Raw genomic sequence first — 17,077 nt, 5'->3', positions numbered from 1 at the left:
GACAACAAGAGCAGAGACCCCACCCCCCCTCCTTCTCCTCCCTGTCAGCCCTCCTCACTGCACCGTCAAGACTCGGGGCCTCGGGGCATCAAGGGAATTTTAAAGAAAAACCGCTCCACCAGTGTAGAGTCGGACCACAGTGAGAGCTCCACCGCGGAATGTGCTCCAGCCCAACAAAGCAGCATCACCCTCAGCCACCCCGAGAGCGAAGAGGGACTGCAGGAGGAGAGTGAAGAGAACAAGGAGGAGGCAGAGGAGGAGATAGAGGAAGAGGTTGATCTCGAAAATGACGGAGAGGATGAGTCGCCAACAGATGATATCACTGATGGAAGGTGCTTCAGCATCGACAGGCAGCAGGGGGAGGGCAGCAGTGGTAGCAGTAGAGGGAGCTTTGAGGAGATGCGGAGTCCCTCACCTGATGAGAACCTGGAGATTACTTCCACGGTGTCTGAGGATGCTGAGGACCTGGACAGCAGTTTAGATGGAAGCCTGGGCTCGTCATTAAAACAGAGGTCAATGGATGTACATAAACACAGCATGCATAACTTTAAAGGCCTAAATGGATGTCATTTATCTAGAAAAGGGGAAAATCAAATGCATCTCACTAGTTGTTACAACAAATATTAAAATTAACCTATGACAAGGTGATATACTAAAAGAGAAGGAAGTGCAGTATTTGAATGTTTAATGCCAAGGTTTCCAGTTGAAATTAAGACTTTCAAAAAGGCATAGCAAAGGTACATTTGATGATACATTTTGAAAATTTAAAAAGAATGTGTTTTGCCTTTTTTAGACTGGCTGAGTTCAACAGTGGAGAAGGTGAGAACAAGGATAGATTGAAGAAGCCCAAGACGACCGAACTGATCCAGACACCACTGGCTGATCGCTTCACTAAACTCCAAGATGCTGAAAATGCCTGGAAGAAAAAGGTTAGTGAGTTTTGTTCCCCCCCCCCCTTTACACTTCCTTTAGGTCATGGAGTTAAGTAGATTTTCATTGCAGTGCATTGTTTTTCTATGAAGCATCAACTGTAGTATTTTGAGGCAGGTAAATGGGTAGTAATGAGCAGATACTGCCATATGTTGAGGCTTCCCCTCAGCATTGTGCATAGGGAGAAAAAGGTTTGGATATGGACTCTCTCTCTCTCTCTTCTTCTGCTGAATGATTATTTCTCTAATTTTCTGCCAAGAGCGTGCGAAGTTAGGAGGGCTTGAGGTCGCAGCAGATTTGAGAGTAGTGATGCCAAAGGCAGCGATCCAGGGCTTTAGCTGGCGTCCCAAAGAAAAAGAGACACACCTCCTTTCCCTTGTAAAAATAAAATCCTACACTATGACCAAACACCTGCAAGCCTTCCAAGCTAATGTGTGCTTCCTTTGTTTCTCCTCTTCTCAAAGTAATAATAAAAAAAAAAAAAACAATTCCCTCCATAAACAACTTAATATTCTTCATAGACTTCTGTCTCACAATTGTATATAAACATAAAAGATGTGAGGCACATGCTTGGATAACTGATGGTGATGAAAGTGCATGCTGGGTTCTGCATGCTCTTCTAGTCAAACATGACCGCCCTTGTTGGGGTTTCAAGTGGAAAAACAGCACTGCACTATAAAACAACCATTTGATGGACTCTGTGCAAGTACAGACTGATACTGCAGGAGGGGAAAAACCATATGTGTGGCTCATGGGCATCCTCAAAACAGTCCTTTTGACTCTGAGATTGAAGTGATGTCATGTTTATTTACACTAAGCATCTCTCTGGTTTGATGTCCTTCAGGGGATATCTGGTTCGAGTTCATCCTTTATCCAGCAGTGGGCCAACTTTAGGATAAATCTACTCCTAGTCTGGAAAAAGACAAAAATTTGGACAAATCCCCAGTCAACAAAGTATTGAAAAGTGGTGTCATTTTACATTTGTGTGGTGTGTCTTCAATATGATACATCAACACAAAGTCCATAAAAATTAAGTGGAATTCCATTAATGGCACTAAATTTTATCCTCAACACTCACACTCATGAAGAAAGGCCAAAGTCATGTCCAAAACATCTGCGGCTTTCTTCCTTAAATTCTGTCTGAGGTTATTGCCTATGAATTGGTGTGGAACCTGCTGTGTACTGTGGCTGCTCCTGTGCAGCTCTGGCTGACATCAGAGATAATGCGTAGTTTGGCTTAATTACCGGCATGGATGCCAGGTCTGCATTGGCTCTGGGTAATTTACTTACATGTGACAATTCGTGTTACATTTCTGTTTATTTCTGTGTGATGGCCGTCAGTTTTCATGTCATTTTGTTTCATGTAGTGCCAAGCTGGAGCAGATGTTGTTGCTCGTTGATTGATATGTGGGAGACCAGGGAATGTAACATGCATGGTACAGTTGCACACCATGGTCATGTCCAACCAGCTCCAGATGTTTCCTGTTAAACCTGCTAAAGTGTTCTTGTGTGTTGTGTTGTCAAGTGAGGCCTTGTTGTAAACGTAATTTAAATTGGGTTTGTCATGGCTCGAATAATGATTGTTAGTCTTAAGTTTCATTGACTGTTGACAGTATGTCAGCAGTTAATGACTAATAGTATCAAAAAATAAACTGCTGCTTTTTGGTATTAACATGACCTTTACAAAATCCTTACTGATGCTCTTCAGGATTTGCTAGATGTGTGGGTTTTGTTCTCCAGCAATGATTTATTGAAGACTAGTTGGCATCTATCCATCCATCCATTTTTTTCCACTTATCCGGGGCCGGGTCGCGGGGGCAGCAGTCTAAGCAAAGATGCCCAGACCTCCCTCTCTCCAGACACTTCCTCCATGCCGAGGCGTTCCCAGGCCAGCTGAGAGACATAGTCCCTCCAGCGTGTCCTGGGTCTTCCCCGGGGCCTCCTCCCGGTGGGAAATGCCTGGAACACCTTCCTAGGAAGGCGCCCAGGAGGCATCCGAAAGAGATGCCCGAACCACCTCAGCTGGCTCCTCTCGATGTGGAGGAGCAGCGGTTCTACTCTGAGCTCCTCCCGGGTGACCGAGCTCCTCACCCTATCTCTAAGGGTGTGCCCGGCCACCCTGCAGAGAAATCTCATTTCGGCCGCCTGTATCCGGGACCCAAAGTTCATGACCATAGGTGAGGGTCGGAACGTAGATTGACCAGTAAATCGAGAGCTTCGCCTTATGGCTCAGCTCCTTCTTCAGCCATAAGTTGGCATCTGTCAACAGAAAACACTGATCCTAATGCTTCCCAACAGGAACTCCACTCCAGTAAGACTTATAATCAGTTGGAAATATCGTCCCTGGTGTGTAGAAAATGTATTGGAGGTAATAAAAATAAAGATTGGTTTATTATCTCCATTATGGTGCAGGAATAATTATAGCACCATCCTTGGAGAGTCGGGTTTTTTTCTTTAAACAATAACTCCACCTTTTGGCATTATCACTTGATTACAACTAAACCATGAAGTTAGTTTCATGGTATCATGAATTGAGATATATATATAGATATAGATAGATATAGATGGATAGATATAATATAGTGTTGCTTTCAGTTTATGGTCTTTGCTCACTCATCACTGTTATAAACAGTCTTTTTCCTTTTCCCTTTTTCTTCCATCCTCCAAAACTTGATGCCAGGCTTTATGTGACCCATGTCTGTTGTATATGCTTCTATGCTACAGCTACAGCCTTCAAGCTGCTGTGATCTAATGCTGTGCTTTTTATCCTCCGTCTCCTCTGATTATTTTCCTTTCCTCTTCTCCTCTTCCTACTTTCCCTCTTTTTTTCACCTATCTTTCCAGTTTCTTCTGTTCTCACCTGCAGACTCTACCCTTTTCTTTGACTTTGACACCTGCCTGTCAACCCTTCCCCATCCCTACCGGTGAGTATGGGTCTCTTTGCATAGGCGCCTCCTGTGCTCTAGGCATTCACTCACAATCTCAAAGGATTGCTCCTGAGAAGTCAGAGCTGTCAACATACTTGCTGTTGCTACATGAATGGTGGTTTGCCGACCCTCATTTGGTCGATATCTGTGTCAGTGGTTTGGCTGAGGGGCTGCCTGCCCCGTACAGTATGACAGGGCTGAGAAAAATGGTTTCCTTTGTGGGTTGGAGGCTCAGACCCTTCCCTGTCCCGTCAGGCCAAGGTATTCCCACTCTCTGATTGACTGCAGAGATGGGCTGCTGGCTGGAGGGGCATAAGTGTGTGAGAGTGCCCCAGGACTCTATAAGATGATAGATGTTATAGTTTGTTTTGCAGTAGTAGTATTGTGTTAAGAGACTGTAGTGTTTAAGAAATTGGAAATTGTGTTTTTGACTGTTGTTGTTGACTGTGAGTTGGCGCCACAGATGGCTGCCATCGGTTCTGTACCGGAAACAAATTCCTTGTGTGTAACTTACTTGGCCAATAAAGGTGATTATCCTTATCCTTAATAGTTTACAGGTACAAGGTTTATCAGTACAAATAAACTTAAGACTCACATCCTCACTCCTGCTACATTCAGGACATGTATGTGCAGAAACAATGCTGAAGATGTATCATGTATGAAATCAGCAGGAGGACATTGATGTTCAGCTCCAGTATGCCATCTCTGTGCACACCAATGTGATTAAAAGTATTTGTCAGAAAATGTTTGACATTAGACTACAAAGAAAAATCTGTTTGCCATTTGTACCTTTTGCAGCTGAGTGAGAAACGGACAAAAAGGAAGAGAGGGTTTGGCTTGTTTGAGTGGAAGATTGTGTTTTTTCCATTTATCCAGTATATACCTTTTGTATATTGCAGCATGTTTCACATTTATTCAGGACAAACATGTTGGATTATTCAGTTATTTAAATTTTGGAGGATGGAACTTTTGACCTTGTAGTCTCAGTATCTCCAACTTCTGCTTTTTCTTTCTTCTGCTTTTCAAGCTTTTGATTTTTACCAGTTTAATTCAAACCTGCATTGCTTCTCTGTCAAAATGAGTCTATTTAGCAATACAAGTTGTAAGCAATGTAGTAGTGATTACTGTTTTAATTGGTCCACAAATTAATGCATTTTTTAAAAATGTATAGTCGGGTCTGGAGTTTCATAACAAGGAAGCATGTCACCCATAGCAGTGGTGTGTTTCCTTGATGTGTGTTAGATTGTTTTTGAACAACAAGGGAAGGGCGATCTATTGAACAGACAAACAAGTTAATCCAGGACTGATAGCTGACGGACATTAACAATGAGGCAATGCGTTGTCAGTTTTAGTCTCTGTATGGGGAATGCCTAAAATACTATTAATATAGAAACTGACCAGCCTCATCCTTTAACACGTTCTTTCCATGCCCGTGTCTGAACTATTTACACTCAGTAAAAGATGGTGTCCTTGAATAAGGAAACCTCCTCGAGGAAGAAACCGGACGTACTTAATATCATTATTTCTGTATTTTTTCTTTTTTTTTTTTTTTTCTCCCATGTAGAAATAAATTTGATTATGCTGGGTACACATGTATCATGTTTAATACTATGTAGATAAACAATACAGGCCTGGAGTTTGATTTATAGAAAATAAGGTTTAAATTACAGAACGGACTACTTATTTTGCAAAGAGATGCTTCCTGTGCTAAGGCTGTGCTGACATCAGTCTGGCTACACTTCACCACTTCAGCCAAACATCTTTTTCTTTTTAGCACTGCTTACATCTGTGAATGTTTAAGTTGACTCCTCAGAGTTGCAGCATGACAGTCAGCAGATCGCATGCACCATCGTTCATCCACAAAGAAAATTTCTCTGACTGTAACAAGCTGTTTTGGTTTTGGGAATCCCAGCCATTTGGTTGTCATTTACTTTAATTTCTTGCAGTACACACTGTCCTAGAGTTTCCCTCGTATAAATAAAAGCTGTACGTTAAAGAACACTCACAGCACCGCAAAGGCACATACTGTAAATACATGAAAGAACCAACTGTGTAGAGTTTGTGGTGTTAGTTTATTTAGCTGTTGTTTTCATCATACTGTTTTTCTGCTAGCAAATTATTTTCTGTGTGTGTTTCTCCTGTGCAGTCATGTGGAAATAGATCTGCCTTTCCAAGACTGAGCTGTGTAGTCACTGCTCATGGTACGTTACACACAGTGAATTGCTCATTATTAGCGAGGGAATATGGGGTGGCAGCCAGCAAAAACCCAGACTGCTCCCTAAAAGTGGAAAGTGGAATATTATTAATTACTGTAACACAGCTCCTGGGATCCAGTGCGACCACGAGAGCTAGTAAACCTCTGCTAAATTATTTTTAATAGTGGAGTTCAGGTGCAGAAATGGCAGCTGGAGTAAATCACCTAAGGAAGGCTCTGCTGAACTGTGGGTAATAGATGGCCTTGGTGTACTGTATAAACAGGGATTTTGGTGTTTTACTGTCAGGACTCAACATTCTTCATGCTTCTTGATTTAAAAACTAAAGTTTGAATAAGGCACTTAAAACTTTTGTGGAACCAGTTGTTTTTGGACTCGTCCAGAAATTCTTAGAAGGTTGCGGCATCTTTCATAATACCCTGTTAAATTCATTTCAGCCTATGCAATTGCTTCTATGTCTTCACCAATAGTCTCTCATCCTCATATGACCTTTCTTGCTCACTCATGTTTACTTCACCGTCCTCACAACTGTCTGTTCCCCATATGAAATAAATAGCCAGTAGATTGGCCCTCACAGATTTAAACGTACTAATCTGAAATAAATTGCATTTCCAACAGAAGGGCGGTGTAGATGTGGAGCCCAAGATGTCACTGGCAGAGAGGATGAAGATCCTTAAAGAGAAGGAGGAACAGTGGAAAAGCAAAGGCAAGGGAGCGGCCAACGACTCGGTCCAGTTCACTGTGGTTGGACGCATGGCCAAGAGAGGTAAAACTACAGGGTGTTTATCCAGTGTGGCTAGACACGAGTTGAGCTAGCTGACGGCTCTGCTGTGATAGGCAAAATCAGGCTTGCTACTGCATGACTTCTGCATTCCACACACGTTTCCCTTTCCTACACTTTGCCTTTGTTTAGAACCTTTAACTAAACCATTGCATTTTGATACAAATAATCCTTGCAGCCTTCACAGCATAATGTAATTTTATGTTTGATTCACCATACACAGGCACTTGGCGTACATTAGTTTACACAAAGCACATATGATTTTTGTGGGATGCATCCAAATACTGTATGTGTCACCCCTGAAGCTGGGATTTCAAAATGGTTCCTCTTTTATGCTCCACCAGGTCTTGTATCAGACACAGGAAAGGAAGAGTCTCCTCCCGTCTTTCTCAAGAAGTCAAATGCCACACCCGTGAAGCCGCTTGAAGGTACACTCAATCTATAGTCACTGCGTGGCTCATTCAGTGAAGATTTCAGTTTATACAGATGCCTTGCTTTAAACAGACAGGCATATCAGTTAAGATATGGTGAATATTTAAAATGTATTGATACTTGAACTAGATTCCCATGGTCTTGTGCGTCACAATGGGCCACTAATTCCAGATATTCATGTAAATCTTTTTAGATATTTTAGTAGGATTTAATGATAATGCCTACAAGTAAAATTGGATTGAATGCCTAAACAACTAATGCCAAGTTAAACTGTTTGTTTCTGTTGGACAGAAATCTCTAGTAGAACTGATGTCAAGGTGGAAGGGGATAAACGGCTCGACAAGCTCGAGTCCTTCCTCGACAAGCTTCAAAATAAAGGTGCCACTATTTGTCTTTTGCCATGGTTGTGGTTTTACAGGAGATATGATGATTGTTACTCATTGAGTTATGGGCTTGTATTTTTTATTAGTTATTTATATTTGTTTAATCATTTAGTTTCAGTTTAAAAGCAGCAGTGAATGAGAACATCACACCTAATTCATAGATGACTCTACACAGAAATGAGTGTTATAGTGTGTTCAAGCCCACAGGACAAGATCTCCAAAACCTTTTGTTTACAACTGAATCACCTTACTGTGACCTCATCTTTGTCCTGTTTACCAAAATTGCAGTTGAACACAAACACATCATTAGCAAGAGAAAGGTGATGTGTAACACTTCTTCATCCTTCCTGTTTCTTGCCATGATTGGTGGTTTAGGTGGGAACAAAAGCAAGACCTCCACGATTGAGGTGACAGCAGAGACGGAGAAAGAGGTGATGACCCTGGATGATCAGGAGACATTCGGCAGCTTCTACAAGCCTGTGTCACCCTCGACACTCCAGGACACTATTCTGGTTGTGACTGAGGAGGACCTGTGCCAGATCCAGGCCAATGCACCCAAGTTAGTTTCTAGTAATCATAAATGAATAAGTGGCCTCTTATCCTTATTCAGAACATTTCTGGTACCTTACTGACAGGAGTGTGCAATTTCTTTCTTTTTTTATTGGTGTCTTTAGGCTCACCTCAGCTGTAGCAGAACACAGGCGAGCAGTGCGCCCAGCCCGGAGGAACCAGGGCTCCAAGAACCCTCTGCGGGCTCTGGCTGCCCGCAACGACATCCGGCAGGTCTACACCGAACAGAGACTTAATGTAGCCACAGTGGAGACCAAGAGGATCCAAGTGGAGAGGAGTAAGACTGCTCAAATGTACCTACTGTAGCACTGATCACTTTAGTTCTCCAGCTAGAATCAAGAGTCTTAGATGGCTCAGCAGCTCTGAAAGACCATCAAGAGTCATATCCACACCCAGAACCTGCTGTATATTGACATTGTTAATATAAATCTTTGTATACATGCAGCATTATTCTTCAGATTTCTTCCTTGTCTCTGACCATATTTGGGAACCACTGCCTACTTATTTTAAGTGTATTCTAGTGTTACAAGATGCTGCTTCATGATTTTTTTCTTTTTAGTGGTTATAGAAGTTACTTGGTGTAAGTTTCAGTTTTAGTCAGACTTTGAATAATTTTTTTTTAATATAAGGAAGCAGCATCCTTTCATCCTGCTGCACTGCTGTCATAGCAATACTAACTCTGGCTGAAGTCTCCGTGTCTAGGCTACCTGTACATGTAGATGTGGCCTAAAAATCAGCTTTTTCTAGGTGAAATTCAGGTGGTAAATTTGTGTCATCAGACTAGCCTGACCTCAGTGACTTCACATTTTACAAAGGGGGAAGCAAGTACCATAAAAATATATATGGTGTCTAGTGTTGTTCATATTACGAAATTAAACCAACACTTCCGGTCTGTGCTGAAGCTTTCTGTTGATTTAAAACACTTTATCTGTGTTAGTTGATAATTGTGACACTAATCTTCTTGTTTTTTTTGTTTTTTCTGACACCTAGTGGCAAAACACTCCAACCTAGCTGATGTGGCCTTGGCAGGCCTCGCCAGCAAAGAAAACTTCCGCAAGGTCAACCTGCGCAGCGTCAAGTCCACCGATGTTGTGACCAACAACAGCACACTGCCTTTCCACAAACTCATGCTTATTCGCATCAAAGGTCAGAAACACAAGACTGTGTTTGTGTATGGTGGCCTGTTACCCACAACTGTTTAAATAGCTGCAAATGGAAAGTCTCAAGTCTGTTTTTTGTTATTTTAAGTTAATAAGCCACAGAAAAAGAATATTTATTTACAGATCTGTTTGAGTGTTAAATGTTTCAGGCTGTTAGTCTGGTTGAAAGGAGTACAAGCTACTTTGTCGTTGTCTGTAGGTCGGAGACATGTCCAGGTGCGCCTGGTGGAGCCCACAGCCCGCTCGCTAAACAGCGGTGACTGCTTCCTACTCATAACCCCAAAGCATTGCTTCATGTGGAGCGGAGAGTTTGCCAACGTCATTGAGAAAGCTAAGGTAGTGAACCTCCCACACTGAACACAAAGTTTTATATTTGGACACTTCAGAACTAGCACTGGCATGTCTAGACTGGAGCTGGTACATTTTTTTATAAACATCAACAAAAAAAAAGCCTGCAGTGAGAAACCCACTGGATTGTTATATTTAATGCTTTAGTATATCCAGGTTTGAATGAAGAAATGGATTATAAACAGCCTGCTTGATGGAGATATTGATGGTACTGCATCATACTGTAAACTTGTATGGAATCCTTTTATTAATATTTTGATATAGTTGTTTTCTCTGTATCTGTATGTTTCATTATGTGATTCTATGAGCTTTATTCTTGGTGCATTGTATAAACAGGTGTAAACACTTTTTACTGTTTGTGTACTAATGAAGAGGTTGAAAGTGGCCGTTGTTTTAACCAAGATTCCTGACTAAATAAAGACTCATCCTTCCATCAACTTTCCATCTATGTATTGTAACAAGTACTTTTTTGCCTTGTTTGAACAGACGTCAGAGATGGCTTCGTTTGTTCAAGCCAAGAGGGACCTTGGATGTAAAGCCCCCCAGGTGACAGTGCTGGAGGAGGGCATTAATACTGAGAGCAAAACGGCCAAAGAGTTCTGGAGCCTGCTGGGAGGAAAGACTAAATACAGGGGTACATACACATATTTGTGCACACTGAAGGACAAATACCAACAGACTCTTAACTGTTCACACACCCATGAACACCTCTCTGTCTGTGCCCCTGCCTGTTTGTCTCTGCTGGATACATGTTCAGAAACCAAGTGAGCTTATACTAGGGTATTTTTAATGAAAGGGAGAGAGGATTATCTGTATAACCACTCACTACCCTCCACATACACTTGCCCTGCTTTTTTGTACTATGTATGTCTGTGTTTTATAGGAGCAGGGGAGCCAGACGAGGATGAGCTGTATGAGAGCGGGGTGTTAGACTCTAATGGGGTGTACAAACTCCAGGGAGATAAACTAGTGCCTCATGAAGACGCCTGGGCCTCCATTCCAAGTGTGTCCTTGCTCAACTCTAAAGAGGTGACGCCACTGTGAGAGTAACAAGTTTGGAAAACAAATGTGATAAAGTCTGAAAAAGGATTGTATAAAACAATAGTTCAAATTGATATTTAAAGAGACATTTGTTTCTGTTGTTTTGCAAATTGTAATAACTGTAACAACACCCTAAACTTACTCTCCTCCTACTGCACACTAGGTCTTCGTGTTTGACTTTGGCAGTGAAGTGTACGTATGGCACGGAAAAGACGTACCCTTGGGTGACAGAAAAGTAGCTGTCAAACTGGGTAAACAGCTCTATAGCGGCAGCTACAACTATAGCAACTGCAGAGTCAACCCTTTAGATGCCTCCTGCACAAATAAGGACATGCCTCAGTGAGTATCACATGATAACCTTCAACACCTTCATAGGTGTTTAGCACATTTGTAAAAGAAAATTGAGATGCACTTTTTAGAATATATTTTAGCCATTTTGGTTGCCTGCTTTATACTTGATTAATGTGGTTTTATGATTTTAAAGTGGGCATGAATGGACAGCAAAGTTTGTAAGATTATTAGTTGTGTTATTGTAGCACCTAGTGGTTTTATCTTGCCAGTACAGCCATTTGTGTGTGTGATATCCAGGCAGGGGGAGGGTCGTCCAAGCTGGGCTCTGTTTGGCCGACTGTCAGAGCACAATGAGACTTCCCTGTTCAGAGAGAAGTTCCTGGACTGGGCAGAGAGGAAGAAAGATGATGCAGCTCAGGCTGAGGAAATCAAGGTAGATGAGTTTAGATTTACTGTAGGGTGTATGCATTTTCAACATATCATTAGCAGTGGCTCTGTCTTCATATAATCTGTGACAGCTTTCATAATATTTTTCTATTTCTTACTTTCTGTGGTCTGTTTTAAGAGGAAACATTGTTCTGCTGTAGCCCTTCAGTTAATGAATATACTGAGTGAAGTAACAAATGTCTGTTCAGAGTCCAGACCACTCCACTGTACGCTGCCTGCTCGACTTGGACCTGCAGCCATGTGACGCCAAAGCCCTGCTGGACAATGAGCCGGAGCCAGTGAAAACCATTCTGGAGGGGGTGGATGTTCAGCGGGGTCATGGCCTGGTGAGGACAGAGGATGGGAGGCAGGCAGACTTGGCAACAGTAGGTGTAGATGCATGGCACATCAAAGAGTACAGTGAGGAGGAGATGCCTAAAGAGAGCCTGGGCCAATTACACGAGGGCGACACCTACATCATCCGCTGGAAGTACTCTATTACTACACTGGGTGAGTGATGGTTTTGGCATAGAGGTAGCCTGAAGAATAAACAGTGGCCTTGTGAAACAGGAAGTTTGAATAGAATGAGGAATTTGTTAAACCTTATAGAAGAATAATTTCAGGAGAAATTAGTGTCTGTCTGACTTGAATTACTGAAACATTTAGCAATGCATCTGTTCGGACAGTACATGTACAGTGCTGTATGTGTGGCAAACATATCATTTAAAAGCTCAGGAAAGACTCAAATTGACCTGGTTGAAAGAAGTTTTAATTTTATATTGTAGGGTTATGGCTGTTCAAAAGTGGAAGAAAAAGTCCCCATTGTATCCACTGGTTTTATTTTCTGTTCTGTTTTGTTAGTGGGGAAGCGGCAGAAACCTGGGGAGCTGTGTGCTGGTGCTCCTGGAAGAGAGAGAACGGCTTGTTTCTTCTGGCAGGGCCGTCACTCTAGCATCAGTGAGAAAGGAACCTCTGCTCTCATGACGGTAGAGCTTGGCAACCACAGGGGATCACAAGTGAGTATCAGTTCATCACAGGAGCAAAATGTAGTACGTTTGTTTTGTTTTTTTAATGAGGGCATAGTTCCTGTTCTGCAGTGAAAATTTGCTGATGCTACTTAAACAAATTCACCCATCTTTTCATTTGTTCACCCTATATAAACACATAGATACATTAATAATTAAGTTTTAATCAAAGTGAGTCATCATTTTGCTGTATCTGATTGGCTCTAGGTGTTGGTGAGTCAGGGAAAAGAGCCTCCGTGCTTCCTCCAGCTCTTTCAGGGAGGTTTGATCATCCACAAGGGCATCAGAGAAAATGGTGCCAACAACACAGGTAAAGAAACACTACTGTCATCAGTGATCAGTGATTCTCTGTGTTACTGCAGATTGATGTAGAGGCTTTCGTTCACTGTAAATTATTGTCAAACAGCAAGTTTTTGTCTGCCTGTTTTCAGGTGGCTGGAGGTTGTTCTGTGTCCGTGGTGAGGCAGAGGTGGAGGCCACACTGGTGGAGGTGGATTGCCAGTGTGCCAGCCTGCGCTCACGTGCCAGCCTAGTGCTGCTTAATGCTCAGAAAGGCCATCTCTACTTGTGGCATGGCTGTAAAGCACAAGCCAATGCCAAACAGGTGGCTAAAATAGCTGTGGACAAGCTAACCCAGAGGTTAGACGTACGGATGGATGGATGGATGGATGGATGGATGGATGCACACATGGCTCATGCTATGGGCCAACAGTTTTTTCTCTTTTTGTCTATAAGGTGTCCCTCAGAGTTGGGTCTGAGTAGTACCAGCAGTGTTAGAGTTGAAGAAGTGGAGGAAGGGGCTGAACCCCCAGAGTTCATGAAAGCTTTGGGCCTGCAGGACAGGAAGGCCTATGACTGTATGCTGCAAGGTGCATCCTCAGACTCAACTTAAAACTACTCTCAAATTATAAGTAAGAAAGTTCAGAAGTGACTACTGCTGTTCTGTGTGTGAGCGGATGTGTGTGTTGCTTCCAGATCCAGGGAAGTACAACTACACACCCCGACTGTTCCGGCTGAGTGCCAGCTCTGGGGTGTTCGACGGGGAGGAGCAGCTGTATCCCGCCAGAGTGACAGAGGGAGTCATGGCAATGCCTTTCCTGCAGGAGAATCTCTACTCCACACAGCAACCAGGTATCTTCAACCTAGAGCAATTCAGTGTTTCAGTGAATTATAGGATTATTATTTGTCTGATGTTTTAGACACATGAAACTAAAATGTTCGTTTTTTTCAGGAACACGCAGTAAAACTGCTTCTGATACGTTGTCATAGATTTAAGGTTTAAGAGTCAGTACTAGTACTGAAACAGAAATGTATCTATAATGTTTGGCCCTTGCTTGACAAAGAAGACACAACAGTTGGAAAGTATTTATTCACTCAGAACAACTTCTCTTAGGTCAGGTCTCAGTGACTGAACTATAAATCCCACTATCATATTTTGTAGCTTTGCCCCCTTACTGTATAGGTCATTCTCCAACATAAGTGGTGTATATTATTTTTGGGACTTAATATGCAGCCTTCTAGGACTTGCAACAACTAAAGTGCTGCTACAGAGTATGCACTAAGTGTAACTCTACCACCTCATGTTATTACTCCTCCAGCCCTGTTCCTGCTGGATAACCGTATGGAGGTGTACCTGTGGCAGGGCTGGCAGCCTGAAGACACCCAGTGCACCGGCTCGGCAAAGATGCGCTGGGACATGGAGAGAAAGTGTGCCATGGAGACTGTGCTGCGCTACTGCAAAGGTCGGACATCCTGCAGCCACTGGCAATTAAAATTCTAGAATTGTTCCAGCAGAGCACATTATCTAGTCCTCCAGATAATTTTATCTCTTTTTTTTGCTGCCAATATTTTTAGCACATTACTGCTCCTATGCTGTAGATAAGCTGGACTCAAACTAGGGCACTGAATTTTTAAACCTTTTACTCAATACTGGTGTGTGGTATGATTGGCAGAGAAAAATCATCGGCGTCCCCCTCTGGCCTATCTGGTCCTAGCAGGCTGTGAACCCCTCACTTTCACCAACATCTTCCCGTACTGGGAGAAGGATACCAGTATCAGCTCAATGGTGGGCCACTCTGCTGGGGTTTAAACCAGTGTCACTTCAGCCTCACTCAACTCTTTCTACAAGAATGATCAGTTTGCATATATTATTTAAATATGTTATTTTAGATGTACAATTCTAGCTCAGTATCTCAGTGTTGTTGACCTGCTGTAATTTTTGTGCAGAGCAAGAGCTCCAAGAACAAGGTGATCCTAGTGCAGGAGGCACTGTCTGAGCTCAGCAGGCAGCAGTACTCCATTGAGGAGCTGACCAGGAAGCCACTGCCAGAGGGAGTGGACCCTCTACGCTTGGAGGATTACCTGTCTGACCAGGACTTCAAGGTAGGACACTAGAGACTGCAGAACAAAATCATGAGACTTAAGGTTTATGGTTTTGTAAGGCCATTCTAATTATGTAATTCCAATTAATTTTGTGCAGTGTGTTGGAGTCTGACTTTAATCTCACACTTCTGACTTTTTTTAAAGTCAGAACTTCTTACAGTGGCCCTAATCATCTTCTGTAAGTGTGTGAGGGCTTCTTTTCATGGAAAAAAAAAGCAGGCAAATGAAAATATGATAAAATCCCAATAAAAGTGTTACGGACTAAAAATAAAAGCTGAAAATGTAAACAAACAACAAAAAGTACCACATCTTACATACATACTGAAAAACACAGTCTGTAATTCACTTAAGTCCAAGTCCATAAAACAAGAGGGGCCGCTCCCCTCTCACACACACAGTCAGCTGTGTGTTTACCACTGTACATAAAAACTTGACAAACCCACCATGATGTCAGCCATTGGTTTTCTGAAGAGCGGGTTTAAAGCTCAAGTCCTGACTGTCACCACATTGGTAGCATTTCATTCCTCCTGCTGCTTAAGTCCATAAAATAACTTATTACAGTGTATCGTTACAAAGTATTGTCATATACGACCACTTATGTGACATTCGTTGTCCTACTATAACTGTTTGCAGACACTTCTTGAAATGAGTCGAGTGGAGTTCAACGCCCTGCCAAACTGGAAGCAAAAGAATCTGAAGAAAAGCAAGTGTCTGTTTTAAACTAATATTTTTGTACACAAACTTTCCTGTTTGATATGTTCTAAGCAGCTTTACTTAGGTTTTCTATTCTAAGAAAAATGTCCTCCATTTTGTATAAAGAAAAGCAAATGTACAATTTTATTCAAGCACCAAGCTATTTTAATAATATCAGCTTAATGTTTCCATGTATTGTTAATATATCAGCCAACAATTATGTGCAATTGTTAATCATTTTGAAAATAAAATGTTTTCATTGTATGGTAAAAAAAAAAAGTTACCCTTTCAGTATAAATATGTAATATACTATAAATGAATGTTTTTATGTTTACTCCAGACATTTTGTGGGAGAATATGTTTACCTGTGGTTTAAAACTGAGGCAGTGTTCCATCGCTTTTCACATGTCCTGAGGAAAAACCAGTTGTGGATTAAATTGTTCAGAAAAAATGTCTACAATTTGAGGCTGACAAAGAGCAGAAGAAAAGCTAAACACATCAAAGTTAAGAAAACAATCGCTGTAATCCACGGTCACACTAGCAAAACGTGAGGATCTCAGACCAAGATTGTATTGTCGATATTTGACATCTCGTGCTATAACATAAAGATTCAATGTTTATCTTTTTTTTTCTTTTCTACTTCTTCTTCTTTGCAACAGAAAGTGTGCAGATATGGGTGTCACACAGTAAACTCCAAAATCTCAAAGTTGTTTATCAGGTATCGTGACCTTGTGAAGAGCAAAACCTGAAATTTTAAGCACGAAACTTTGTCTCCTCAGATATTAAACACTGATAAATTGACTGGCATTGAAACTGACCCATCATAATTTTTCAAGTTGGATACGAAATCCTACCTGGTTCTCATGATCAACTGCCTGTGTGCCAGTGATGGCAGCCCCTCTGATAGACCGGTTGTTTGGGACCCAAACTAATCTTTTTTGTCTTTGTCTAAATGGTTTTATTTTGTGAATCTGTGTATTTGTGGAAGTGTGCATAAATGTTCAACTTGTAAAAAAAGTATTAAGGGTGTATGTAAGACACAGTAGTAGAGAAACTGTGCAGTATAAGCTGCCTTTACAGCAAATGTGCTTCTTGTAATGGGATGATGTATATAAAACAAATTCTCTGCATGATGTTCGGCAACGTTTTGTTTAACAGTGAGAAGTGTATTAATTTTTGCAATATATGAGATGTGCATTATAGGTGGAGACGCCTACCAGGCCAGCTGCTGCTGCTTTTATGAAGTGCCGCCACTTGGCACACAAAAGTGAACATTGGTGGTAGGGAAATGAGATATTGAGGTATTAATTATAATGCTCAATATCCCCCCTTTTGATTAAAATATGTTAAAAATACTTGATTCTGATCTTCTTTTAAAGAGCACCAGTATGGAGGATAGTTGTAACACTGGTCTCAGAAAAAAGCTTTCATTACCCCACAGTAATAAAAGCAGGAAGTGTAGGAAGCACACAGGT

At 41.7% G+C, this 17,077-nt stretch overlaps 2 protein-coding genes across 2 annotated transcripts in view; both read left to right on the top strand.

The window, feature by feature from the left end:
- Positions 1-377, top strand: part of LOC109963043 (supervillin-like) — a 13,796-nt gene extending 13,419 nt beyond the window's left edge. Inside the window, exons 7-8 of the mRNA XM_020605293.1 lie at positions 49-273; positions 351-377. Of these exons, the coding sequence (XP_020460949.1) occupies positions 49-273; positions 351-377 (252 nt within the window). The remainder of the gene's footprint in view (positions 1-48; positions 274-350) is intronic.
- On the top strand, positions 7-16,735 carry LOC109962912 (supervillin-like). The gene is made up of 23 exons (XM_020605059.1): positions 7-512; positions 794-929; positions 6,689-6,836; positions 7,196-7,279; positions 7,575-7,661; positions 8,042-8,225; positions 8,341-8,513; positions 9,227-9,382; positions 9,596-9,732; positions 10,231-10,378; positions 10,628-10,773; positions 10,949-11,124; positions 11,374-11,509; positions 11,712-12,012; positions 12,364-12,518; positions 12,735-12,837; positions 12,959-13,166; positions 13,263-13,396; positions 13,503-13,658; positions 14,126-14,269; positions 14,480-14,592; positions 14,754-14,909; positions 15,543-16,735. Exons 1-23 carry the CDS (start codon positions 400-402, stop codon positions 15,627-15,629), a joined length of 3,381 nt encoding a protein of 1,126 aa, XP_020460715.1. The 5' UTR covers positions 7-399; the 3' UTR covers positions 15,630-16,735.
- Positions 16,736-17,077: the final 342 nt, after the last annotated feature.

Source organism: Monopterus albus, unplaced genomic scaffold (assembly GCF_001952655.1).
Source record: "Monopterus albus unplaced genomic scaffold, M_albus_1.0 scaffold69.1, whole genome shotgun sequence".
Classification (NCBI taxonomy): domain Eukaryota; kingdom Metazoa; phylum Chordata; class Actinopteri; order Synbranchiformes; family Synbranchidae; genus Monopterus; species Monopterus albus.
This window is presented reverse-complemented; position numbering and strand designations above follow the sequence as displayed.

Bases quoted from the DNA above. Each gene is read 5' to 3' on its own strand.
- LOC109962912 (XM_020605059.1), top strand. From the start codon at position 400: ATGCGGAGTCCCTCACCTGATGAGAACCTGGAGATTACTTCCACGGTG. The intron at 9,733-10,230 runs GTAGTGAACCTC...TTGTTTGAACAG, and splicing joins ACGTCATTGAGAAAGCTAAG to ACGTCAGAGATGGCTTCGTT. The intron at 13,659-14,125 runs GTATCTTCAACC...TTACTCCTCCAG, and splicing joins CTACTCCACACAGCAACCAG to CCCTGTTCCTGCTGGATAAC.